This window comes from Punica granatum, chromosome 6, assembly GCF_007655135.1.
Source record: "Punica granatum isolate Tunisia-2019 chromosome 6, ASM765513v2, whole genome shotgun sequence".
NCBI classification, from domain to species: Eukaryota; Viridiplantae; Streptophyta; class Magnoliopsida; order Myrtales; family Lythraceae; genus Punica; species Punica granatum.
The window spans coordinates 23,988,596-24,016,329 of record NC_045132.1 but is presented as its reverse complement, the minus strand read 5'-3'; the positions used below and the strand labels follow the sequence as shown (position 1 = coordinate 24,016,329).

Here is a 27,734-nt window from a genome sequence, read left to right as displayed (position 1 = left end):
TAATAATTATTCACTTTTGACTTTTCTCATCTTATTTTGTTTGAATATGGCCAAATTTGTCCCATTACGATTTCCAAAGATGCTGACTATTTTGGTCGCCTGGCGATTCTGTTTTCACGAAATCGATTTGGAGAATTATGACATCTATATATACATGTATATACACAACTCAGGATGCTCCTTGCTGTAGCCTCGTGTCTGTTCTTTTCTTTTTCCTTTTTTCGGTAGATTGTTCCTTTTTTTTTTCCTTCTATCCCTTATGTCTGAGAAGGGAAAACCTATTTTTCCCTTCTTTTTATTTTATTTTATTTTATGAAAACCTCTTTTTCCTTTTTCGTTCTTTTAAGCTCCTACTAGATCACACCAATTTTCTTGTTTGTCTGTGATCATTTCTTGGATGAGAAGATTGCATGGCGGAGACTCGCATTAATCAATTTTTCAATGTAGATTTTCCTATTGGATCCTGCACTTAATAAAAATTGAATGGATTTATAATATTAAACACAAGGTTAATATGAAGAGTAGTGATTTTTTTTCGGTGTATGAAGATTAGTGATCTTCAGTCAAGAGAAAGAGTGACGATCTTATGAGCCTCCCTAGTAAAAGGAAAAAAAATAATCTTATTTTTTTTTACTGTTTTGAAACGAGTTTTAGTTTTGATTTTTCTATGTTATAACTTTTAAGATTATTTTATTTAGTGCATTAGCATTGTCTAATTTATCTCAATAAAAAATCAATTACCATTACATTAATTTATAAATTTTCTCATAAATGTACTTAGAAAATAAAGTGACTCGAGAAATACCAAAATATAAGGGTCAAATGTAGAATCTTGAACCCTTCTTTCCTTTGCTACAAATTCATTAGGAAAAAAAAGAGCAAGTCTACCCAAACAGTTATATATAGCATATATAATATAACACATTAATTTTCTGAGGAAAAAAATCAAATAGGGCATGTAGCGTAGTGACACATGCTCTTATTTAGTAATTAAGATGTTTCATGCATGCATGTTCGATACTCGTAATAAGACTGCTATACTCATTTATTAGCTATTAGGCTTTTTATTTTATTATACTAAGCCTACGAGACCCTCTTGTAATGGGAGAAAGAAAAAAAAGAAGTGCACACCTTTTTTTAGGTAGATTATTATTTTTTTAGGTAGATAGAGGTGCACACCTTTTATGCCCTAGAAAACAACCTCTACGCAGATACACAGAAGCGCATTCTGAAGGGCTTAGAAGACCAGCTAGCTAGCTAATTGATCAATAAGCATCAAGAGTTAGAAAGGTGGATCATCGGAGGCATGGAAAGAGGCCACTTCCTTCGGAAACATCGGTGGAGAAGAAGACCGACGAACAAGAAAACGAGTTCACCACTTATGGCTACTCATCTTCTTGGTCGGAAACCGATGCTTCAGCTATGGTAACGGTTCTCGCTCAAGTCATGGGAAGCAGTCCCCATGATCAAAGGCCGGTGACTATGATTGATTCAACCCGGATGGCAGTTCCAAGAGTAGCTCACATCGAGAGGGAGACAGCCTCGTCTCATCTCATTCCAGATCAAGGTATGGGCTGATCGATATGTATAAACATCTAAACGACATCTTAGGTGTTATATATATCAGATGAAAATTGCCAGAACTACTGCTTACATCAAACTTCTTTTCCCTAGTCGATCTGGCATTAAGCTTTAATCTCCTTTTTCAAGGGGGTCCTTTAACATAATATCTAAGTTAGAAGCCCGGATTTACAAGTATCTGATTTCAGATCGAAATATATATGTATATATACAAATATCTTGCTCAAAACCCTTCTTTTCATGATGTCTATTCCTTTTCCTTGCGACATGGTTGACACTTTGCTATGCAACTCCGAGTCATATATCCGTGGAACTCAGAGCGTTCGGGAACCTGTCCCTACTTCTCGTTAATGGCGGTTTATAATATTATGATCTCGGTATAGCTAGATTGTAAAACCTCAAGAAGTAATTACTTGCCGATCCTTGGAACTCAATTTCTTCTCTTTTAGTTCATCGGATTTTCCCCGTCCTCTGTACTCGATAAAAATAAAATGATATTTCCCCGTTTCTGGTTTTATATCTGTGGTGCAATTCAACCACATCAGTGTAATAGAGAGCAACTATATTATAACGAATCGGCGCATTCCACACATTTTTCAAATTTGTTTTATGATTAATACATCACGCGATATATGCAATGAAAGTATAAAATATTTTCTTAGGATGGGCAACCTGATAAGATTGAAACATTTATTGATATAGATTGAATATGGATATATCCTTCAATGCATATCCAAAAGTTCAGAATCCTATATATATATAGCGAAAATACATATATAATATATCTTATATTTAGTTCAATGCATATCCAAAAGTTTACGTGAAGAACTCTCTCTCTACACCCTTAAGATATATATGCTTGAATTAATCAAGCCAGCACTTTGAATTCAGTATAAAATTATTTGATTACTTACCCCCAAAAAAAATTATTTTATTGCAATACTCTTTTTTTCCCCTCATTAGTAAGGCATCAAACAAATGGAACTATGTCGACCCCGCGTCTCAGCCATATCGATGCATGGAACACAAGATAACAATGTGTATATATACAGGGTCGCACCCAGGATTTCAATTGAGGGAAGCAAACTCTTTGAGAAAAGTATAAAATGATAATACTTTTGATTTAGAGATGTGAAAATAAGGATTTGCATAAAAAAATAAACTATAATATATAAATTTTCTTATAACGTCAAAATTTTGGAAGGCAGTCAATCGATTCCTGTATACGTATCTTTGTCATGCATGTTTTTCTCATTTATAAAATCATTTTTTATGTACATATTCTTTATTTGTTTTAGTTTTTCTTGTACTTTACTCCCTACATGATATCTTCTTATACATATTACATGTTGATTTGCTCTATACATGTCTGTGGAAGTCGCATCATATATATATATATATATATATATATATATTTTTTTTGCTATTATAATTTTCACTCCTTACATCTTTCACATATAATTTATAGTACGGTGATATCTACTTGGTACATATATGTTTTCTACTTATTTTTATTCACGTCATATGTGTTGATTATTTATATTTAGTTATAAAAAAAAGTTTGATAAAATATTACCGCACAATACACGGGTTTCAACTAGTTTCGATCTAATTGACATGACATTCCTCCTTATTAGATCTAATGTTTGAATCCACAACCAAATCAGATCATGAATCTTTAACTTGATGGGGTGCGACGGACTTTATTAGAAATGACACACGTATTTATTCATATCTTCTATTATATGGAGAGATTGTATCAAACCGTAAGTGATTCTGCTCTAGTTTAATTACTCAAAGTTTTGAATTCGTATTCTATTAAAAAGCCGTGAGAAATAATTCTTATATGCTCGGATCGACTTAGAGAGGAAATTATTCTAATCATGCAAAAGAAAGTTATGGATTTTTCGAGATTTTAGATGGTATAAGAACATTAATTATATTTCATGCATGTCGGTCGTGTTGTCTTACTCACACTTCAACATTCATTTGAACCAGAGAGCACCATGAGGAGAAGACATTACAGGGGAGTGAGGCAAAGGCCTTGGGGGAAATGGGCAGCGGAGATTCGTGACCCGAAAAAGGCCGCTCGGGTTTGGCTTGGGACCTTCGAGACAGCTGAGGAAGCAGCCATGGCCTATGATACAGCTGCTCTCAGGTTTAAAGGCGCCAAGGCTAAGTTGAATTTCCCCGAAAGAGTTCAAGGGCTTGGCTATTACGATACTCCCGAGCTCGTGATGAGCTCCTCCCAAGCAAATAATCCTCCCATTTCTATGCCATCGCGGGAAGCTCATTTCCCAGACTTGATTCAGTACGCGAAACTTTTGTCGAGCAATAACACTGATATCCCTCTCCTCGATAATTCGAATATCAGCTTCGTGAGTCAAGGAACAACTCCTGGTATGCATACTTCTTCGCCTTCTTCTTCTTCTTCTTCTTCATCCTCAATCTCATCTTCTTCCACAACTTCGACTCAGCAGCAGGGGTCGTCGAGTTCAGATTTTCGAGGTAAGGGAAAGAGCTTGGATCCTGGTTATTAAGGCAGAGCTATGAAGCGAAAGGTTTTATTAGAACTTGTATTGGATATACTTAAATATGCATGCAATTCTCCCGAAAATGAAAAGGCATGCAATTGATTAAGGTTCAATTTTTGTTTTGAAATTCTTTTTTATTGTAGGCCAGTTTATTTCGACATTTCCTTTTGGTTTCTTTTGCCAAACTACCACAAAAAAAATTTCCATGGCATAATTCTATTTATGTGAAAATGAAAATTCTATAATTTCGCAATGAGAATTGAACCTAAAATCTGTTGTTTGACAAGTGATGGCGTGTATCATTGCGCGGCGCTAACATCCTCTTTCGCTGCTTCCCATTCTTTATGTGAAGTCCTTTTGGAGTTCAATGGAGCCATGCACGGTCCATTATTTTCGATAATTAAGATTACGAGACATTGAGAAAGAAGGTGTATTGTAGTTGCATACGCTTTCGCTTGTCAATTAGGAGATTGTAAATTCGATTCTCAATGTAAAATTACTAGTACGTGGTCTTTTATTAACTATTTGAATTTCTATTTGGAGACATCTGATAAAATTTGAACGACACAGAGAAGATTAGCATCGCCCCTTATGCCAGAACCAAAAAAAAGGAGGGGAGGGGGAATTAGCACCGCCCCTGTGGAAGGATGACATGCACCAATGATAAATAATGAAGAGATTGGTTCTTGGATATGCCCCACTTGCCCGAAAAGGCAAGTTGAGGTCGTCCTATAAGTGCCGTGTTTCATCTCCAAAGAGCCGAAATCTTTTTCGGCTTTCCCACCAAGGAAAAGGACTTTAATCAAAAGTAAAGCATACATATGTTCAACGATATTAAATAGCTCGGATTTAGCCTATTACATATATTATTGTCAAAGTTTCCGGCCATTTTTGGTTGTGCAATTTAAAATCAATCGGGTGGTGGATTATGGAGCTGGATTGCTGCGGTGGGCTAATGACTTGTGGGCCGGATTCACATATTGCTGCTATTGTTTGTCGGTCTATGTTCTAATCATCATAATTAAGTTTTGCTTTATATATATATATATATATATATATATATTCCTGAATCTGAATGTTTACATTTGAATTTTGACTTCCAGTTTCAACCACATCTCTAGTTCTCGACCTATATCATGATTCATGACGAAAGGATATTCGGTCATACATATGAGCGCTAAAAAATATCCAGAAAACCGAATCGAAATCAATTCGAAAAATCGAATATCCAAAATAATGGTTTTGTTATGTTGCGATTTTTCTTAAAATTTATGGATTTGGTGATGGTGTGATCTTTCTTAAAATTTTTGAATATGGTGGGGAAAATTATACAAGTGATATAAAAGTTTTGATAAGTCTCACGATTGATACGATTTTTTTCTCAATAACAGTACAAAAAGTTTGAAAAATGTAACAATTAACTATATTCCGTCAATTTAAGCTTAACATCGTCAGCTTCTGCCTACGAGGCGAATGATGTGTCTCACCGCTTCCAGCGTGGCCCAAAAAAAAAAATCATTTTGTGAATTTTTAATTAAAAATCTAATTAAAAAAATCTCTCATCTCTCTTACCTCTCTCAATCTCTCTCTCTCCTTTCTCTTGCGTCTATCTCTCCTCTCGTTCAAAACTCATTTCATTAGTTAGGTATAATATTGATGAATTAGAATAGTAGGTGCCCCCGATGAACTTAACCAATATAGCATGAGGTGATGAAAGGCAATCTTCTTCTTGATGATTATTTTGGATCGTGATGGAATTTACTTGCTAAGGTGAGTGCTGTTCCATTGTTAAGTTGAAAATATAGCCTATATCAGATAAGGGAGGTCTTAAGAGTTGGAGATGCTTCTGCTTCTGAAGAGGCATTCGATGGGAAGAAATGGGAGAAATTCAACAGCGAGAAAGTGGCTTCCCTTGCATACGCTCGTATACAAGGAAAGGCTGCCCTCATCGCACGTTTCCGGAACTCAAGCTTGATGAATGGAGATAAACGATGCCGTCCTATTCTCTTCGATACAGAAGGTCCCAATGCCGGGGATCAGGTAAAAATTCTCTTTGAAACCTTAGTAGGAATGATGTAGATCTTCCATAGGATGCAGAGTTCACGACTCTGTTCTTCAATTGACAGGTCCCTTTTCCAATGGGGGTGAATGTCCGAGCTAGACCTGGGAAGTCACGGACTGGCAATCCCGAGGACAACAATCAAGGGAACCGATCAAGTCTACCAAACGGGGAAGATTCTTCTCATGGACATCTGGACACATCTACAGGCTGTGCGAAGGAATCGGACTGAGAAGTTTGCCTCGAGTAACTTACATTCACATCCACCCCGACCCCGAAACTCTTTTACCTGTGTTAGGGCGTGGGTGGTAAACGGATCTTCTCAACCTTGTGGAAGGCCTCTAAGAGTTTATGGAGAAGTAAGAAGCGCTTAGCAAATGCCAAGCAATTAGTGAGATATTCTCCGGGAAGACTAAGAACTGTTAAAGATAAAGCAAAACTTTGTGGTTGCAGAGGAGCACTTGTCGGAGCTCCAAATTTTTGGGGTCGGTCTGCTATTGAACTATAGTAACATTTGATCATGGCGGTCCTCTTTTTTTGGGATGATTTTAGTTGTCTGTAATCTGTAGGTGTTGGAGCCCCGTGTAATTGTTAAGGTGAGAAACAGAGAGAGCTTGCTTTGTGGATTGAAAATTTTGGGATCTGAGCTAAGATTCTAACGAATGCTTCTTCTGCAATAATCCCTTTCTGATCTGAAGCGTGACATGCTTTTGGCAGTTCCGCGGTATGTTTTTGTTCAGCAACTCCTGGTTCTTCTTCGATCTTTGTTAGATCCCAAGGAGGTTCAACTTCACAATAGAGATTCCAAGATGAAATACAATACGAATTCCGGCCAAACGAACAAACTTTTAAAGGTTATTTCGAGGCAGAGACTCGAAATATTTCACCGGAGTTGTAGCCCCGAGCGCTTAAGATTCAGCTACGTACTTTCAAAGAAATGATAAAGGTGTTTGGTTTTAAAGTTTAGTAGAGTTGAATTTTGATTTTAATTAGATTGTAATGATTATGTTGTTGAACTATGAGAAAAAATATGAAAAAGTAATAAATAGTTAAGAGGAAATAATGATTGTATTGTTGGATTATTGAAAATGTAATTAATAATTGAGAGAATTTAATATTTTAAATTAGATTTAATATAATGGAGTTGTATGTAGGTTGATATATGGGGTCCATTTTTTTGAATTGAAAGTGTTGATTTTTGTTATGTAGCGAGTAAAGTTAAAGTTAGAGTTAAAATCTTAAAATCAGAGTGATGCAAGCGGTCGACTATCACAGTCAACAGGCTGCAACTGCTGCAGTTTCCTGTGCTTCTGCATCGTCAGCTACACTTTTGAATGGTTCAGTTCCCTCGTACGTGCAGCCTGCTCCATATTATGCACACTGGGACTCATCGTCATCCTGAGGAAATTTAAAGCAATGAAGGAGCTTGGAGTAGTCAAGGAATTCTTAGGTGAACTTGTTGATAATTTTCCTTTTGCTGACTTCGTTGTTTCGGTGGTTGGGGTCAGGACTGACAGGTTGGTTCTGTTCTCTAAAAAATTTGGAGTTTCATGCGATACCAGCACTGAACCTTTGGTTCAAGCCTCACAAGGCTCACTTCCCTCCCTTTTATTTGAGTGGACTTGGAGATTATGCAGGCTTGATCGCAGCAACTGTGCTCGGAACTGCTAATAGCTCAAACGAGGCAAGTGCCCTCCTTTCTTCTCTATATGCCTTTCCTGGCGTTGCTCCAACTTTCCACTGATTGAGGCGTGAGAATCACTATCTTCTGGAGACTGGGTTGAATGCAGTTTCTTTTGCATGCAGTGACGACCTTTTCGTACTAAGGTTATGTTTAAGTTAATCAGTACAGTGGAGGTTGAATTTGTACAGCATCTAATCTGGTCATTAAACTTGCTGAACCAAAGAACGGTTTTTCTCGTTTTTCACCCGATGTGCGTAGGACTCTATATAGAGATGGTGATGGTGCTAACTTGTGTTCAGACTCAGTTCCACTTGTTGGAATTTTGAATTTCTGGCTCGGCAACTATTCTTTAAGTACTTCACCTGAAACCGGAGGTAGCACAGCCCATTGAGGTCGCATTCTTCGAGATTTCTACGGTTGTACACGCTGTTTATTTCAGGTTCCTGCGGTAAATAGAATGGCTGATAAATCCACATTTCAAGTTTAGCCTTGCGAGCGCATAATGCTTGGGATCTTGAGATCCATCCTTTTATGAGATGGGACATTCGTATAGTCCATTGAGATCTGGAGATTGATGTGGCGTTGATCTCCCATATATGCTGCGACCTCTGTATTCTTAGGTATCTTGTAATGAATAACGGCCCCGTGAGTTTGACGAAAACCCGATACATGATTGGCGGAATGCATGTTATATTAATTTTTTTTTAGATATTTTGGTGCAATATCGAGTAAACTCTAGTGGCGGTCTAAAAGGAAAGAGGTCAACTTGATGTGGACCGGGGGAGTGTTCAACAAGGCATGGGGGTCGATCACGATCTTCTCGTAGCTACTGGAAAGCATGGGCATAAATATATGATATATATATGATATATATATATATATATATATATTTGTCCATATCGATTGACGTTGAATATAAGTATGCACATAGTACAATGTTGGGACAAATATTATATGCCATAGTTTAATGATTTGGCAATATAATGATTCCTTCGCTTAGTCCGAAAGTACTTTTACTTATCATATCTTAGTATCATAATCTTAGAATTTGGAAAGTGAGGTTAATACAATAGTAATTAGGTCACATTTGGCATGCTAAAATGGAATGTTATAAGTTCTATAAAAGGAAATATAATTATATATATTGAGGGAACATATATTCTTTTTTAATAAATTTGAATATATAAAGAAGTGTAATTGAAAAAAAGACTTATTTTCAAAAATAAAAAATTCAATAAAATATCATGATCGTGTATAATATATAAGAACATAAACGAAAATCTATAATAGTTGTATTAAAAATAAGAGTAAATTACACTGTGGATCCAAAATGTTTTACAAATGTTTCATTATAGTCCAAAAAGTTTTTTTCGCTACGTGATGGTACAAAATGTTTCAAAATTATTTCATGATTGTACAAACCGTCAATTGGCCCTAACGCCGTTAACATTTTGCTGACGTGGCACGTCCTATGTGTCACTTTTATTACGTGCAACCAATCATAGTGCGCCACGTCATTTAAGAGAAAATAAAATTTTAAAAAGTCCAAAAAAATACAAAAAAAACAAAAAGAGTACAAATTTAGAAAAAAAATTTAAAAAATTTAAAAATTTAAAATTATTTTTAAATAATTTTATAAAAAATTAACTTTTAATATTAAAATTATTTTAAATTTTAAATTATAAGTTTAAAATTATTTTTAGAATGATTTTTAAAAGTTTTAAAATTTTTAAATTTTTAGAATTATTTAAAATTTTTCGGCCACGTCAACAATGAGGTGACACGTAGTAGTTACGTCAGCGTCGGCTTGACGGCGTCAAGCTCGAGTTGACGGTTTGTACCATCATAAATCAACTTTGAAACATTTTGTACCATCATGTAGCGAAAAAAAATTTTTGGACTATAATGAAATATTTGTAAAACATTTTGAACTACCAGTGCAATTTACCCTAAAAATAATTAAAAATGAAATGATGTTTCTAACTCATTGTAAATAATAAATAAAGTATATGATGACATATTCATTCATTTCATTTAGGTGTACTATATATATAGTTTTCATATCAATTCTCATCAATTGAATCTTTTTGGTACTTTTTTTGGTGAAGTTGTACTCGTCATTTTCTCTTCTCCAATCCCGGCGGATCTATGGACTTCCTTATAAACAAGTAGAAAAACAAAAACTTTCATACATAGATATTTATGTTTGAATAAACAATTGACCATCTAACTACGCACAAAAAGAATAGGAAGTGCTCGCTTCAAATCGCGTAAGTTATAAGTTTGAAAGGAAAATTAAGAAAACGTTATGCGAATTATATCAGAGTTTTCTCCATCTCTTAAAATTTTGACTTTATAAATCTTGTCGCGTTATAGTGAAGAGCAATCGCGATAAACGTGCCGGCGAAACGTAGACGACAACGTTCTTGGAGGAGAGAGATCGATCGGGAATGAGTTTCAAATATCTTTTCGAGTAAATTGATGAATTGTCCTCCAGAAGAGATTGAATGTACATCAAATTTACCTTAAGAAATTTTTTGCATGAGTTTAGATCTTCACTTAGTAATTGTACATTACATTCATCATTTCGTCCAAATTCTTGACCGACCCATCCTAGGTTGACCTAATTTTTATTCTTTACTCTGTCCTCCTTTCTTCTTCTTTGTTTTGGCTGAATATCACTCCCCTTTTTGATTCCTCAGTTTCTCGAAATATTTTTTTATTCACACCAAAGGCACCCTCTCGCCAGCTATAACAAAAGACTTATGAGACTTAAATCATCACAACACAGCATAAAAAAAAAATTAACACCTGATTTTATGCAGGATTTGGAAGAGCCTAAAATTACCCAAACAGTACAAGATGAGCACAAAAAACAAAAAAAAAGAGCGAAAGCCGAAGTAAATTTAATTCAAGCAAAGCCTGGACTTGATAGATCAGAAAAAGGACTTGATAGATCAGAAAAAAGAGAGCAGAGGCTTCCGTTTCGTTTCCGCACTGGGGCTGAAGCGTCAGAGTACCCGATTGGTGGAGCCGGAGACCGATCTCACCGTTTCGCAGCTCAGCTCCGGGGATCTGCTCCTCCTCCACGATTACTTTAATCGGTGAGGGTTTCTGTGCCTCTCGCAGCAGTTGAATCTGGTCCAGAATTTCTTTCCCTCTGCTTCTTGCGGGTGAATGTGTGACTGATTTTGATTTGAGCATTGAAAGTTTGGCGTTACTTAATGATATGATTAATCTATGGGGGATTTGAGGTTTGCCCCTTTGATTAGTCAAGGATTTGGACGGAATTGGACGGAACGATGAATGTGATGCACAATTATTAAGTGAAGGTCTAAAATGATGTAAAAAAAATTTCAAAATAAATGTGACGTATATTCAATCTCCTCTGGAGGACCAATTCGTCAATTTACTCTTGTCAATTTACTCTTATCTATTCCTTATCATCCTATCATTATGTATGAATTAAACGCTCCTTTCTTTGACTCCGATAGCCATCGCACTCTTTAATAATTGTTCACTTTTGACTTTTCTCAATTACGATTTCCGACAATGCTGACTATTTTGGTCGCCGGGCGATTTTGTTTACACGCAATCATTTGGAGAATTATGACATCTTTTTTTTTTTTTTGGTTCCCTTCTATCTTTTATGTCTGAAGAAGGGAAAACCTGTTTTTCCTTTTCCGTTCTTTTAAGCTCCTGCTAGATCACAACAGTTTTCTAGTTTACCTGTGATCATTTCTCGGATGAGAAGATCTCATGGCGGAGATTCGCATTAATCAATTTTTCAACGTAGATTTTCCTATATGATCATGCACTTAATAAAAGTTATACGAGTTTATAATACTGAATACAAGGTTAATATGAAGAGTAGTGATTTTTTTTTCGGTATATGAAGATTAGTGATCTAAGTAGTGTTTATAATCTTATTAATTTTTTTTACAGTTTTAAAATGAATTTTAGTTTTTTTTTCTATGTTATAGCTTTTAAGATTATTTTATTTAGTGTATTAACATTGTCTAATTTATCTCAATAAAAAAATAATTACCATTACATTAATTTATAAATTTTCTCATAAATATACTTAGAAAATAGAGTGACTCAAGAAATCCCAAATATAAGGATCAAACGTAGAGTCTCGAACCCTTCTTTCCTTTGCTACAAATTCATTAGGGAAAAAAAAAGAGCAAGTCTACCCAAACAATTATATATGTATATATATATATATATTGCCTATATAATATAACACAACAATTTTCTGAGGGAAAAAAAAATTAAACGGGGCATGTAGCATAGTGGCACATGCTCATACTTGATAATTAAGATGTTTCATGCATGCATGTTCGATACTCATAATGAGACTGCCATACCCATTTATTAGCTATTAGATTTTTTATTTCATTATAGTAAACCTACGAGCCCCTCTTGTAATCGGAGAAAGAAAAAAAAAGAAGTGCACACCTTTTATGCCCTAGAAAACAAACCCTACGCAAGTTACACAAGCGCATTCATAGGGATTTAGAAGACCAGCTAGCTAGCTAATTGATCGATAAGCATCAAGAGTTCGAAAGGTGGATCATCGGAGGCATGGAAAGAGGCCACTTCCTTCGGAAGCATCGGTGGAGAAGAAGACTGACGAACAAGAAAACGAGTTTGCCACTTATGGCTACTCATCTTCTTGGTCGGAAACCGATGCTTCAGCTATGGTAACGGTTCTTGCTCAAGTCATGGGAAGCAGTCCTCATGATCAAAGGCCGGTGACTATGATTGATTCAACCCATATGGCAGTTCCAAGAGTAGCTCACGTCGAGAGGGAGACTGCCTCGTCTCATCTCATTCCAGATCGAGGTATGGTGCTGATCGATATATATAACCATCTAAACGACATCTTAGGTGTTATATATATCAGATGAAAATCGCCAGAACTACTGCTTGCGTCAAACTTCTTTTCCCTAGTCGATCTGGCATCAAGCTTTAATCTCCTTTTTAAAGGAGCCCGGGTTTACAAATATCTTGCTCAAAACCCTTGTTTTTCATGATGTCTATTCCTTTTCCTTACGACATGGTTGACACTTTGCTATGCAACTCTGAGTCATATATCCGAGAAACTCAGAACGTACGAGAACCTGTCCCTACTGCTCGCTAATGGCGGTTTATAATATTATGATCTCGGTATAGCTAGATTGTAAAACCTTAAGAAGTAATTACTTGCCGATCATTGGAACTCAATTTCTTCTCTTTTAGTTGCTCTCTATTACACTGATGTGGTTGAATTGCACCACAGCTATAAAACCAGAAACGGGGAAATATCATATATAATATACTTATATTTAGTTCAATGCATATCCAGCACTTGGAATTCAGTATAAAATTATTTGATTGCTTACACCCAAAAGAAATTATTTTATTGCAATACTCTTTTTTTCCCCTCATTAGTAAGGCATCAAACAAATGGAACTATGTCGACCCCGCGTCTCAGCCATATCGATGCATGGAACACAAGACAACAATGTGTATATATACAGGGTCCCCCAGGATTTCAATTGAGGGAAGCAAACTCTTTGGGGAAGATATAAAATGATAATATTTTTTATTTAAAAACGTGAAAATAAAGATTTTCATAAAAAAAATTAAACTATAATATATAAATTTCTTTATAACGTCAAAATTTTGGAACGTCAGTCTATCCCTGTATACATATCTTTGTCATGCATGTTTTTCACATTTATATTGTTGGCAATGAGAATGCATTCCTAGGGATTGCTCTACAATGATGGCATTTGGAAATATTCAGGCCACCTACACAATAAACGATTTTTTTTTAAATAGGTACCTTTTACATATATGATTGTGCATTAGTCACTTGAGCTTATAAACAAAACCAATCAATTATTATAACATATGAAAGATGCGGAATGATGTTGCACAAAGTAATCGAGTCAAATTATAAATTCCCTAAGTTACCTTTCAAATTCAATTAAATGATGAGTCTTCACCATATTTTATTTGTGTTATATTCAAGAAATACTTGATATATATGTCGATAGTATTTGCATCAATTAAGATATAATTAGGTGCCCTTTTTAATAAATAAAAACTTCTTCTCAATAATTCACAAGAATTCTTCTAGATACTATATATTACTTCAGATTCCTTGCACTAAATATCGTATAAATTGATCAAACATAAAATCATTTTTTTATGTACATATTCTTTATTTGTTTTAGTTTTTCCTGTACTTTTTTTTTTTGTGAAAGTTTTTCCTGGACTTTACTCCCTACATGATAACTTCCTATACATATTACATGTTGATTTGCTCTATACATGTCTGTGGGAGTCGCATCATATATATATATATATTTGCTATTATAATTTTCACTCCTTACATCTTTCACATATAATTTATAGTACTGTGATATCTAATTGGTACATATATGTTTTCTACTTATTTTTATTCGCATTATATGTGTTGATTATTTATATTTAGTTATAAAAAAAGTTTGATAAAATATTACCGCACAATACACGGGTTTCAACTAGTTTCGATCTAATTGACATGACATTCCTCCTTATTTGATCTCATGTTTGAATCCACAACCAAATCAGATCATGAATCTTTAACTTGATGGGGTGCGACGGACTTTATTAGAAATGACACACGTATATATTCATATCTTCTATTATATGGAGAGATTGTATCAAACAGTAAGTGATTCTGCTCTAGTTTAATTACTCAAAGTTTTGAATTCGTGATCTATTAAAAAGCCGTGAGAAATAATTCTTATATGCTTGGATCGACTTAGAGAGGAAATTATTCTAATCATGCAAAAGAAAGTTATGGATTTTTTCGAGATTTTAGATGGTATAAGAACATTAATTATATTTCATGCATGTCGGTCGTGTTGTCTTACTCACTCTTCAACATTCATTCGAACCAGAGAGCACCATGAGGAGAAGACATTACAGGGGAGTGAGGCAAAGGCCTTGGGGGAAATGGGCAGCGGAGATTCGTGACCCGAAAAAGGCCGCTCGGGTTTGGCTTGGGACCTTCGAGACGGCTGAGGAAGCAGCCATGGCCTATGATACAGCTGCTCTCAGGTTTAAAGGCGCCAAGGCTAAGTTGAATTTCCCGGAAAGAGTTCAAGGGCTTGGATATTACGATACTTCCGAGCTCGTGATGAGCTCCTCCCAAGCAAATAATCCTCCCATTTCTATGCCATCGCGGGAAGATCATTTCCCAGACTTGATTCAGTATGCGCAACTTTTGTCGAGCAATAACACTGATATCCCTCTCGATAATTCGAATATCAGCTTCGTGAGTCAAGGAACAACTCCTGGTATGCATACTTCTTCGCCTTCTTCTTCTTCTTCTTCATCCTCAACCTCATCTTCTTCCACAACTTCGACTCAGCAGCAGGGGTTGTCGAGTTCAGATTTTCGAGGTAAGGGAAAGAGCTTGGATCCTGGTTAATAAGGCAGAGCTATGAAGCGAAAGGTTTTATTAGAACTTGTATTGGATATACTTAAATATGCATGCAATTCTGCCGAAAATGAAAGGCATGCAATTGATTAAGGTTCGATTTTTGTTTTGAAATTCTTTTTTATTGTAGGCCAGTTTATTTCGACATTTCCTTTTGGTTTCTTTTGCCATACTACCACAAAAAAATTTCCATGGCATAATTCTATTTATGTCAAAATGAAAATTCTATAATTTTACAATGAGAATTGAACCTAGAATCTGTTGGCTGACAAGTGATGGCGTGTATCATTGCGCCTTATGCCAGAACCAAAAAAAAGGAGGGGAGGGGGAATTAGCACCGCCCCTGTGAAAGGATGACATGCACCGATGATAAATAATGAAGAGATTGGTTCTTGGATATGCCCCACTTGCCCGAAAAGGCAAGTTGAGGTCGTCCAACAAATTACAGGCTACTTCAGTAATCCCATTGCCATGAACGGAAGGAAGTCCTCCTCCTCTGCCACTCACTCGTTTTGCAATTCTACGAACAGTGGAAATGTTGGTTGATTTGACAGGAACATTATAATTTTCCCATAAGTGCCGTCTTTCATCTCCAAAGAGCCGAAATCTTTTTCGGCTTTCCCACCAAGGAAAAGGACTTTAATCAAAAGTAAAGCATACGTATGTTTAACTATATTAATGTCATGATTGAATTTCCAAATAATTAATTTTAATTTTAATTATAATTTTAACTCAATGCACTACGCAATAAAAATACACATTTTTCAATTCAAAATTTTTAACTTTAACTTTAACTCAACACACTACACAATAAAAATACACGTTTTTCAAGTGAAATTTATAATCACATCTCATTTGTCCTTTTCCACAATCAAAATCAAAATCAAAGTTACTTTAACTCTGAATCCAAACGCACCATAAATAGCTCGGATTTAGCCTATTACATATATTATTGTCAAAGTTTCCGGCCATTTTTGGTTGTGCAATTTAAAATCAATCGGGTGGTGGATTATGGAGCTGGATTGCTGCGGTGGGCTGATGACTTGAGGGCCGAATTCACATATTGCTGCTATTGTTTGTCGGTCTATGTTCTAATCATCATAATTAAGTTTTGCTTTATATATATATATATATATATTTTTTTTTTTTCCTGAATCTGAATGTTTACATTTGAATTTTGACTTCCAGCTTCAACCGCATCTCTTGTTCTCGACCTATATTATGATTCATGACGAAAGGATACTCGGTCCTACATATGAGCGCTAAAAAATATCCGGAAAACCGAATCGAAACCAATTCGAAAAATCGAATATCCAAAATAATGGTTTTGTTATGTTGCGTCAATTTAAGTTTGAAAAATGTAACAATTAACTATATTTCGTCAATTTAAACTTAACATCGTCAGCTTTTTCCTACGAGGCGAATGACATGTCTCACCGCTTCCAACGTGGCGCAAAAAAAATAAAAAAATTTATTTTGTGAATTTTTAATTAAAAATAAATTAAAAAAATCTATCTCTCTTACCTCTCTCAATCTCTCTCTCTCCTTTCTCTTGCGTCTATCTCTCCTCTCTTTCTCAGTCTTTCTTTCCCGTATCTCTCTTTGTCTCTCTCTTTCTCTCTCCTTCTGTCTTTCATGTTTATTTCTCTCCTTTGTCAGGCTCTCTCTCCGTCTTTCTCCCTCATCTCCTTCGTTAAACTCTCTCCTCTCCTTCGTTATACGGTCCCCTATGGCACCTGAGCCACCCAGGGTCTCTACGAACACAGTCCCCCCAAGCTTGGGCTAGTTCCCAAGGCTCACGGCCCCCCGGGTTGGGTTCTCGACCCCAGCACAACCCACCCGTGGTTGTCGCGAGCCCTTGGTTGCTCAATGAGTTTGCATCAAAAAGGAAAATGAAAAGCTTGTAATGGGTCTTTTCTGGTCGGTTGGCAGAACATCGATGGGATTTGAAGTCGGAATTTTCACTGTTCATCTCTGCAATTGTTGTAGCAAGAGATTAGAATGTGAATCTGTGATGTGTTTCCTCTCAATTTCTTTTTTGACTTATTTCTTCAACATTGTGACACACAGAGGAGAGAGAGGAAAGAGAGAGACATGTGTCAGAGAAGAGAGAGAAGATAAAGAGAGAGGAGAGATATGACAAAGAGAGAAGAGAAAGAGAGCAGAGAGATGAGAGAGAATAGAGAGACGTGTGACAGAGAGAGAAGAGAGACGAGGCAAAGAGAGAGGAAGAAAGAGAGAATCGAGAGAGAGAGAGAAAAGAGAAAATTAACGTGACAGAGAAAGAATAGAGAGAAGGGGGAGAGAAGAGAGGAGAAAAAATGGATTTTGTTTTATTTATTTTTAATTAAAAATTTACAAAATGATCTTTTATTATTTATTTGTGCAATGTTGGAAGTGGTGAGACATATCATTCGTCACGTAGGCAGAAGCTGAGAATGTTAAGCCTAAATTGACGGAATATAATTAATTGTTATGTTTTTCAAACTTTTTATATTGTTGGTGAGAAAAAAAAAAATTTTGTACCAATCGGGAGACTTTTCAAATTTTTTTGTATCTTTGGTGCAATTTTTCCAAATGTGGTGACCATACTGTATATATTTTGAACTTTTATTTATGTGAGCCTTATTACAACTTTCACACATTTTACTAAAAGCATCATGAAACATTGAGCCCACAATCCAACTTAGTCCATATTTTAAGTGAATGACAAGATTAAGGGAAAAATTAATCAATGCGACGCTTCAAATTCAATGCTTCTCAACTCATGTTGATGGATTATTATGTATGATTGAAGGACTATCGAACTTATGTAAAGGGAATGCGGTTATTTAGTTAACCGAATCGAAAAAATCGAATTTTGTGATTTAGTTTTATTTTTGAAAAACCATTTTTGGATATGAATATGATTTTTAATTTTCAAAAAATCGAATTTATGGTTTGATTATGTTTTAAGCCAAAAATCACACCAAACCGAACTTGAGCACCGCCAGTCCTATAACACTGTCCCATCCACTATTAATTGGCAGATCAATGGTTTTAACTCGACTCACGTTACAAAAAGTTGATATGTGTGTCGAAGCTCAAATTCCTCGGCGGCCTGCTGCAATGAGTTGTTGGGTCAGCTATTTTGAAGTCGAGTGGAAATGGTATCTGAGTTTGGGCCATCGTGGGCCGATTGGCTTTTTCTCTGCTGGACCGCTGGGCCCATATAATGGATTAATGCAGGAAATATGCGGATCTGGCGCTGTCAAACCGTTTTGTTTTGAGAAAACATTCAATTTGGTTCTCAGAGGACTAGTTTGCCAACAATTTGCTTCATCAATGAATTTCGCCAGCAATTTGGTTCACGAAATATTAGTTGGCCAACAATTTGATCCTCGAAAGAATTTTACCAATAATTTTACCTTAATATTTAATGTAGTTGAATTTGGGTTTACACTAAAAATGTTTTTGACAGAAATGAAATTTGATTCATTACCAGTGCCACGCGGATGCCTATTATTTTTTTGGAGCACGCGTTGCACGAGATTGCCCGTGGAAACTGTTCATCACATGAGATTTTATTTGTTGCTGCAGTGAAAATAACATAAAAAATGGCTTATACAGGCATTCTTTCGATACTGTTGCCTCTCACTATGAAGGAGAAGAACCTCTCAAGTCCATGGATGATATCGAAGCTCATATGATCGGAAACCTCCTCCCTGACAACGATGAGCTCCAATCCGGAGTGACTAATGGGCTTGAGTTTTCCATGCCGTCTAAAGGTGCTGATGACATGGAGGAATTAGATCTCTTTAATAGTGTCGGAGGAATGGATTTGGAAGAGGATGTCTCCTCTGATGGACACAAGAAATATGAATATCTTGCAGATGGTAATGGTTAAATGAACGGCGAGCACCCTTACGGTGGGCACCCTTCTAGAACATTGTTTGTGAGAAATATAAATAGCAACGTCGAGGATTCTGAATTACGGGCCCTTTTCGAGGTTTGCTCTCTCCCATGTTTCTCTGTCATTTTATTTGTTTGTCTTCAGTTAAGGTTCATGGAAAACCTGATATTTGCCTGAGTGATTGAAATAGCGGACTCAAGCATCGCAGTATGGTTTTGGCTTCGGATATTGTAAGCATGATATCTGAAGCGAATCTTGTTTTTAATGTGCAGCGACATGGAGAAATCTGTATACTTTATACGGCGTGCAAGCATCGCGGTTTTGTTATGATATTCTATTATGACATCAGAGCTGCTCGCACTGCTATGAAGGCTCTGCAGAGCAAACCGCTGAGGCAAAGGAAACTTGACATCCATTACTCAATTCCAAAGGTAACCTGTTACCTTGTTAGCTATCAGTTCCTAATATCCACTTCTTAATGTGATGAATGTGCTATCACTTTATGGTCATCAACTCAACTAATCTTTGAGTTGTATTATTTTCTCTCAGGACAACCCGACGAAGAAAGATATTAATCAGGGCACCCTTGTGGTCTTCAATCTCGACTCTTCCGTTTCGAATGAAGAACTCCATCACATATTTGGTGCTTATGGAGAAATCAAAGAGGTGAAGATATCCTTCGTGAACTTGAACAGGTTTTCTTTGGGAGATTATAGCGAGATCGACTGACAGTACTTTCCTTGGATCACGGATACGTGAGACCCCGCATAGAAATAATCGCAAGTTTATCAAATTTTATGATGTTAGAGCTGCAGAAGCTGCTCTTCATGAGTTGAACAGGAGCGGTATTGCTGGGAAGCAAATTAAACTTGAGCCAAGCTGTCCCGGAGGTGTAAGACAGTAATTTCAAAACTCATTTCATTAGTTAGGTATAATATTGATGAATTAGAATAGTAGGTGCCTCCGATGAACTTAACCAATATAGCATGAGGTGATGAAAGGCAATCTTCTTCTTGATGATTATTTTGGATCCTGATGGAATTTACTTGCTAGCTTTGCCTACTGTAGTTTTGCACAAAATAATCCTCTGGAGTCAGAGCAAGAGGAGTTCGATCTTTTTGTGCGTCGGAATAGCCCTGCAAACAACTCGAATGCTGGACTTTCTGGTAAGCTAGTCAAATTGCTATGTTTTTTGTACCTTTTCTTCTTGTCGAATTTTTTTCACATAAAGCTCTTCATATGCTGGTAAACCAGGTCCTTTTCCTTCAGGGTCAGTCAAGCCTAGTAGTACTGATGATGGAACTATCATGGGCTTTCAATCTTCAATGCATTCCTCAATTCTCGAAAGTGCATTCCATCCTGGGGTTTCTTCGAGCGTCCCAAACAGCTTGCCGTCTTTGATGAGAGCCGGATCAGTTGGCAGTCATCCTGGACTCGCTGATTCAGGCCACTCAATGGGCCATTTAAAGTTTGACATCAGACCAACACAGAATGTTCATCCTCATTCACTACCCGACTATCATGATGCTTTGGTGAATGGCATTCACTGCAGTTCTCCTCGTACCATGGTGTCCACCATTAATTCTAGATATATGGAGAGAATTGATAACAGGCAGTTGTGCAGAGTAGGTTCGAATGGACGCACTTTGGAACTTAAAGAAGGCGGTAAGTTTGAGTAAATTTTTTTATTTCTATGTCTTACTGATATGATATTTAGACCTTTTGGCTATATCGTGTAATAAAATTTTTCAAGCCACCTATTTCATCTGTTAATTTTGCGGGCATTTGATTGTTCAAAAGTCTAAAGTTTAACAATACTCATTTTTTCTTTTGTCAAAATCCCATTACCTACACATTTTTGTATTTGTATTATTTTCCCCTTTTGTTAATTTCTCTTTATGAAATTCTTTGATCTGTTTTTGGATCTGCGGGGAAGGGGAGCTGCACTCTTCCTGGACAGTACCCATGGGGCAATCATTCCTACCAACCTCAGCCTTCGAGCATGATGTGGCCCAACTCTCCATCCTTTGTTAACAAGAAGCAGTATGAGCTCGATATTGACCGCATAATGAGAGGAGAGGACAATAGAACGACGCTAATGATCAAGAACATTCCTAACAAGTACGTCAATTATTTTGAATATTGCAATTATTATCTCTTTGAAGCAATTGAGAGCATCTCTAAGACCTTTTGGTAAAATAGTCTGATCTTTTTGGGAAACACCTGCTGATTTTATGATAGGCTCGCTGTACGGTGAAATTTACAGGTACCCTTCAAAAATGCTGTTAGCTGCAATTGATGAATGCCACCGAGGAACTTATGATTTCATATACTTGCCAATTGATTTTAAGGTAACTGTTCTTTTCTCGACTAGTCTTCCAATTTTTGTATATTTCCCACTTTTAAGTCATCATTTGTTTTTTTTGGATAAATGGTAGAGACTTTCATTAAACAAAAGAATTTATATCAAGTGTCATTTATTCAACAAAACTACCAACAGAACTACCAACAAAGCTACCAAAAACAACAGCTATCTATGAGCTATATCAAGAGGGTTAAACATATGATTGACTATGATAGAATTTACAATTTTGTGAGAGAGTCGAGGGTAAACACAGAGTTTTGCTTTCACATCTGCAAAAATCTTCCGAACTATAGTCTCTGGAGATAAGCTTTGCCTTTGACAAATCCTTGCGTTCCTCTCACACCATATGCAGTAGATGTAGTGAGTCCATAGAAGCTTCAAACAAATTACATCGAGCATCTTGCCCCGAAGAGAAGAAATCCAACAAAATTCCGTATTCCAACTCACCAAATTACGTTGCAGGCCAACTCGAGCCAACAAACTTCTCCAAATTTCCTGGGTGACTAGAAATTCAAAAAAGAGATGTTCACGAGTTTCCCACTGTGTGTTGCAGAATTCGCATTCAACTGACGCAATCTGAATCCTCCATGTTGATAGTCGGTCCGTAGTAGCTAATCTATTATGAAAACAAAGCCAACTGATGAAAGAAGATCGCGGGAGCTGTCCATCAAACCAAATCGCATTACTCCATTCCAAAGTCGGGCTTCTAACTCGTAAACACTTCCAGGCATCGGCAGTGGAGAACTGCCCAGATTTGTGGGGGGGTCCATAAGACTGTATCCTGGTTGGAAAGATCAAGAGCTGCAGCTAGGTCCCGGATCAAAGCGGCTTGTGGGTCCGAGCTCCGCGGCCAGTGCCATTGTCCTTGCGAGAGAACTGCGCTAACTTTTGCATGTTCACTGAGGGTAGGGAAACATTGTAGTCCTTGACAACAAAATTTAATCAATGGGCCAACTGGTAACCAGGCATCATACCAAAAACATACAGTAATACCTGAACCAACTCTGCAGCTAGTATAAGGGGAAATCAGTGCTCTCAGCTGCATTAGTTTTCTCCAGTTCCAGGAGCAGTCTCCAGGAATCCGTAAAGACCAAATACTGCGACCCTTTGTAAGGTATTTAGTAGTCCAAGCCACCCAGAGAGACCCCGAACTTAGAAGAAGGGACCATAAATTCTTCAACACACATACCTTGTTCCACAAAGTTAGATCCCTGATGCCAAGACCTCCCTCGCCTTTTGGAAGGCAGACGGTTTCCCAACTGACCTTGCTACCACCGGCGTGTTTGTCAAGACCCTTCCACAGAAAAGATCGACATTTTTGTTTCACAAGTTTTATAACTCTTTTTGGGAGAATGAAGTGGCTACACTAGTAGTTGGCCATACTGAAGAGAACGGAGTTAATCAATTGTACCCTACCTGCATAAGACAGTCATCATTTGTTAATTGACTCGATACACGATTGTTTTTTTTTTTCCTTGCAGAACAAATGCAATGTTGGGTATGCCTTCATCAACATGACTGATCCTAGCCAAATCATCCCGTTCTATAAGGTGAGTGCTGTTCCATTATTAAGTTGAAAATATAGCCTATCTCAGATAAGGGAGGGCTTAAGAGTTGGAGATGCTTCTGCTTCTGAATGGGCATTCGATGGGAAGAAATGGGAGAAATTCAACAGCGAGAAAGTGGCTTCCCTTGCAAACGCTCGTATACAAGGAAAGGCTGCCCTCATCGCACATTTCCGGAACTCAAGCTTGATGAATGAAGATAAGCGATGCCGTCCTATTCTCTTCAACACAGAAGGTCCCAATGCCGGGGATCAGGTAAAATTTCTCTTCGAAACCTTAGTAGGAATGATGCATATATATTCCACAGGATGCTGAGTTGAATAAATATTTGATTTTGCATTGGGTCTTCACGTCTCTGTTCTTCAATTGACAGGTCCCTTTTACAATGGGGGTGAATGTCCGAACTAGACCTGGGAAGTCACGGACCGGCAATCCCGAGGACAACGATCAAGGGAACCGATCGAGTCTACCAAACGGGGAAGATTCTTCTCATGGACATGTGGACACATCTACAGGCTGTGGAAAGGAATCAGACTGAGAAGTTTGCCTCGAGTTTTTAGCGGGGACCCATTAACCAACCTTACAGAGAGTAACTTACATTCACATCCACCCCGAAACTCTTTTACCTGTATTAGGGCGTGGGTAGTAAACGGATCTTCTCAACCTTGTGGAACGCCTCTAAGAGTTTATAGAGAAGTAAGAAGCGCTTAGCAAATGCCAAGCAATTAGTGAGATGTTATCCGGGACGACTAAGAACTGATAAAGATAAAGCGAAACTTTGTGGTTGCAGAGGAGCACTTGTCGGAGCTCCAAAATTTTGGGTCGGTCTGCTATTGAACTATAGTAACATTTGATCATGGTGGTCCTCCTTTTTTTTTGGGATGATTTTAGTTGTCTGCAATCTGAAGGTGTTGGAGCCCTGTGTAATTGTTAAGGTGAGAAACAGAGAGAGCTTGCTTTGTGGATCGAAAATTTTGGGATCTGAGCTAAGATTCTAACGAATGCTTCTTCTGCAATAATCCCTTTCTGATATGAAGCGTGACATGCTTTTGGCAGTTCATCGGTATGGTTTTGTTCAGCAATTCCTGGGTTCTTCTTCGATCTTTGTTAGATCCCAAGGAGGTTCAACTGCACAATAGAGATTCTAAGCTGAAATACAATACGAATTCCGGCCAAACCAATGAACTTTTAAAGGTTATTTCGAGACAAAGACTCGAAATATTTCACCGGAGTCGTAGCTCAGAGCGCTTAAGATTCAGCTATATACTTCCAAAGAAACGATAAATTACCGAAGGAATTCAGGTTGTGCATAGCACGGTGAGCTTGGCCTATGAATGTTAAGAGCGCGAGAGACGAGTCTCTTCTACTACGTGATGCATCACGAGCACAATGTTTTTGTCTTGTGCGATGTAATTGGCCTGATGTCATAGATCTATCGCTTGATTGAAGATGATCTCGCCTGTCCCAAATGATCAATTAATAGCCCAGCTGATTGCATTGCCTCCTATCCAAGTAAAAGATAATTTTATCAAAAGAGGGTTGTAATATAGTGGTGCACACCTTAGTCTGTTGATCTAAAGGTCGCAGATTTGATATCTAGTGAGACTATCCGTGCCATCTTATTAGTTATTTAGGATTTATCTTTCATTGCATTAGGTATTGGCCTTCCTTTGTAATAAAAAAAAAAGTAAAAATAATCTCCCGCCTAATTTATCTATTGGCAATTACATAAATATATCAAAAAATATATTTTACTTCTTGAATACAGTAGCTGAATATTCAGTCGTTATGTACGAAATATTTTCGTATTTAGAGAATAATTTTTCCTACAAGGAGAATAACGTTTTCTATAAAATAATCGGTCAACTTAATTAATATTTCGTATAAAGATAATAACGTTTGATACGGGTGTTAGCCAAATATTCATCCGCTATCCCCCGTCACACCCCTCCTATATCGAAGTACAAATCAATTTATTAAGATTGGGCTCGGATTCCGACTCCATCACTTCCTTCAAGCTTCAACCTTTCATTTCCAGCTGCGGGAAAATTGCACAATTCGTACAATAAGTTTTGAAAAGTTCTAAGATTGGTACAAAAAATTAAAAAATTACACTAATGATATAAAATGTTTGAAAAACGTAACAAGCAGGTATATTTCGTAAATTTTGGATTAATGGCGACAATTTCTGCTTACGTGACAGATAACGTATCACTTGTCATTCGACGGGGTGTGGTTAATATAATAAAAAAATTATTTTCTAAATTTTCAATTAATATAAATAAATTAAAAATCAAATAAATAAAAAAAAGACTCTCTCCCCGCTCGCTCTTCTCTCTCCTGTCGAACTCTTCTCTCTCTCCTCTCACTCTCTCCGTCTCCTCTCTCCCATGTTTGTCCCCTTCACAGTTGCAGCGAACAAAGAAGGAATCTGCCCACAAAATTCGACTTGTAATTTTGTGGGCTTTCGGTTCGCTTCTGCTTGATGATGATTTCTGATTGTAAATTAAGGTTTAGCTGCTATCCTCTTCTCCTCTTTCCTTCCCTCTCTGTCTCATCTTTCTTTTAATCGAGTTTCTTTTTATCTCTTCCTAGAACTCTCAAGTTATCGAGTTCTGGGGACGTCTGGGTGGGGGCGCCACTACCCCGAGATCCCCTCAATCTAAAACCCTAATTCATTGCAATACGCAGCCCGAATTGGCTTTTGAGATCCCCAATTTCATGTTTTCCTTCCGTTAGTTTCGATTTTGTGAGCTTAGGCTCGGGTTTTCTGTACGATTCTTGTTGAATCTTTCGTGGTTGTGGAGTTCCGGTCATTCCAGGTTTCTGATTTTTTGTTCTCGATTTTTCATGTCGCATGCATGCCACTGGAGCTGATTGGGTTAAAAAGTCGAGAGTCTGTTTCGATTTTGTCCATCCCGTTTCCTTTTGCGGAATGATTGCCTTATTTGCTTTGGTGAGTGGAGATGATTGATGACCAATATGTAAGATCTGTAGAGAGAGAAGGGGGGAGACATGTGTGTGTGTGTGTGTGAGAGAGAGAGAGAGAGAGAGAGAGAGAGAGAGAGATCGAACATGAGAACATGAGACTGAGAGCTCGAGCTCTGGGCTAATCTATGGGAGTGGTAGATCAAAGAAGACAGCTTCTTCTTCAACAGGAATCTGACGAGCAAGTGGACTAGGCCAAAGACGAACTCAGGGGGGAGAGAGAGACGAGAGAGATGTAGCTGAGTTTGTAGGGATGAGAGCGCGGAGAGTCCTCGAAATCTGCAGGATGGGGGTGATCAACTACGCGGATGCGCTCAAGCTGCAGGAGAAGCTCGTGCTCGACCGGAAGGCCGGTATTATCCCAGACACGTTACTGTCCCTGCAGCACCCCCCGACGTACACTCTGGGGAAACGTAGAACCGATAACAACTTGTTGATCCCTCTATCGGACCTCAAGAAGATCGGAGCCCAACTCCACTACACCCAAAGAGGAGGGGATATTACCTTCCACGGGCCACGCCAAGCGATCCTGTACCCTATTATCGCCCTTCGGGAGATGGGGCTTGGTGCCAGGTTGTACGTCGAGAAGCTCGAGCGGACTATGATCGAGTTGTCTTCTCAGTACGGAGTGAGGGCTTCTCCTGGAAAATCTGGCGAGACAGGAGTCTGGGTTGAGGACAGGAAAATTGGCGCCATTGGAGTCCGAATCTCAAATGGCATAACCTCTCATGGACTGGCATACAATATTGATCCTGATCTGAGATATTTCAAGCATATTGTGCCTTGCGGCATCGCCAATAAGGAAGTCACGTCCTTGAAGAGGGAGGCAGAGGTTGAACTTCCGGCAGAAGATGTTGTCCAGGATCGGTTGGTCTCCTGCTTTGTTGAGATATTTGGGTATGATAGTACTGTTTGGAAGGGCAGCGATTCCCTTGTGGTTACTAAAGGAGAGACCTAAATGAGGTTGTGTTGTTTTGTCATAGTTACCACGTATATCTATTGACGATTTCTTCGATTCGGTGATCGATTCATTGTTCCATAACTATGACACAATTCTTTTCATTGTTGATGGAAAAATTGATCTGATGAAGTTCACTTGTTGAGATGTAGGTTTGTTCGTTTGTGTGTTCTCTCGATCAATATGGGGATGAAGGTCTGCATACATACGGAAAAGCTGTCGAATTAATGGAATTCGATGGCAGAAAAGCATTCTACCGAATTCGGTTTGTTCGATCTGAGCACACCGGGCCAACAGTATTGCTTTTAGCGTAGTAATACCGATCATCACATCGAAGTGGCTATACACACAACCTCCAAAGAGCCAAGTGTGTGGACTTACATCTTCTCACCCGCTTTTTTAAACCTCAACAATCCCTTTTCCCAGCAACGATTGGTTCTCATACCATGGCCCTTCGCTGCCATGGACGAGGTCGCTGGTAGCCGGGGCCAGCCACCGGTGATTCTCTATGTCGGCAGCAAGGCTATGGGGCAGTGGCACGCTAATTAAGAAACACGAGGAGCCTTAATTGAGAATATGGCTTAAATATACAAAATTTATTCATCACCATATATTTTTCTTTAAAATA

At 37.7% G+C, this 27,734-nt stretch overlaps 4 protein-coding genes and 1 pseudogene across 7 annotated transcripts; all 5 read left to right on the top strand.

Moving 5' to 3' along the window:
- The first annotated feature begins 728 nt into the window (after positions 1-728).
- Positions 729-5,153, top strand: LOC116210640 (ethylene-responsive transcription factor ERF113-like). Of its 4 annotated transcripts, none has more exons than XM_031544595.1 (3): positions 729-1,567; positions 3,580-3,981; positions 4,062-4,649. In XM_031544595.1, exons 1-3 carry the CDS (start codon positions 1,423-1,425, stop codon positions 4,091-4,093), a joined length of 579 nt encoding a protein of 192 aa, XP_031400455.1. In that variant the 5' UTR covers positions 729-1,422; the 3' UTR covers positions 4,094-4,649. The 4 variants fall into 4 exon arrangements, with proteins under 4 accessions (XP_031400455.1, XP_031400454.1, XP_031400453.1 ...); XM_031544594.1 differs by lacking the exon at positions 4,062-4,649 and adding an exon at positions 4,686-5,153 and having other exon boundaries at positions 730-1,567; XM_031544593.1 differs by having other exon boundaries at positions 765-1,567; positions 3,580-4,649.
- On the top strand, positions 4,645-4,797 carry LOC116212556 (annotated as a pseudogene).
- Positions 5,154-12,314: 7,161 nt separating the features above from the next.
- LOC116210639 (ethylene-responsive transcription factor ERF113-like) lies at positions 12,315-15,607 on the top strand. Its single transcript, XM_031544592.1, has 2 exons — positions 12,315-12,706; positions 14,797-15,607. The coding sequence occupies exons 1-2, from the start codon at positions 12,562-12,564 to the stop codon at positions 15,327-15,329; spliced, it is 678 nt and encodes a 225-aa protein (XP_031400452.1). The 5' UTR covers positions 12,315-12,561; the 3' UTR covers positions 15,330-15,607.
- A 3,198-nt stretch (positions 15,608-18,805) lies between these two features.
- Positions 18,806-23,698, top strand: LOC116212284 (protein MEI2-like 4). The gene is made up of 11 exons (XM_031546846.1): positions 18,806-19,326; positions 19,503-19,661; positions 19,780-19,895; positions 19,981-20,130; positions 20,299-20,396; positions 20,485-20,855; positions 21,149-21,351; positions 21,497-21,581; positions 23,077-23,145; positions 23,251-23,415; positions 23,534-23,698. Exons 1-11 carry the CDS (start codon positions 19,225-19,227, stop codon positions 23,696-23,698), a joined length of 1,683 nt encoding a protein of 560 aa, XP_031402706.1. The 5' UTR covers positions 18,806-19,224.
- A 1,779-nt stretch (positions 23,699-25,477) lies between these two features.
- LOC116210637 (octanoyltransferase LIP2, mitochondrial-like) lies at positions 25,478-27,238 on the top strand. The gene has a single exon (XM_031544589.1). It carries the CDS (start codon positions 26,402-26,404, stop codon positions 27,104-27,106), a length of 705 nt encoding a protein of 234 aa, XP_031400449.1. The 5' UTR covers positions 25,478-26,401; the 3' UTR covers positions 27,107-27,238.
- Positions 27,239-27,734: the final 496 nt, after the last annotated feature.

Coding starts and splice junctions, on each gene's coding strand:
- LOC116210640 (XM_031544593.1), top strand. CDS start 1,423: ATGGTAACGGTTCTCGCTCAAGTCATGGGAAGCAGTCCCCATGATCAA. Junction 1,568..3,579: donor TCATCTCATTCCAGATCAAG/GTATGGGCTGAT, acceptor CATTTGAACCAG/AGAGCACCATGAGGAGAAGA.
- LOC116210639 (XM_031544592.1), top strand. CDS start 12,562: ATGGTAACGGTTCTTGCTCAAGTCATGGGAAGCAGTCCTCATGATCAA. Junction 12,707..14,796: donor TCATCTCATTCCAGATCGAG/GTATGGTGCTGA, acceptor CATTCGAACCAG/AGAGCACCATGAGGAGAAGA.
- LOC116212284 (XM_031546846.1), top strand. CDS start 19,225: ATGAACGGCGAGCACCCTTACGGTGGGCACCCTTCTAGAACATTGTTT. Junction 21,582..23,076: donor ACTTGCCAATTGATTTTAAG/GTAACTGTTCTT, acceptor TTTTCCTTGCAG/AACAAATGCAATGTTGGGTA. Junction 23,146..23,250: donor AAATCATCCCGTTCTATAAG/GTGAGTGCTGTT, acceptor TTCGATGGGAAG/AAATGGGAGAAATTCAACAG.
- LOC116210637 (XM_031544589.1), top strand. CDS start 26,402: ATGAGAGCGCGGAGAGTCCTCGAAATCTGCAGGATGGGGGTGATCAAC.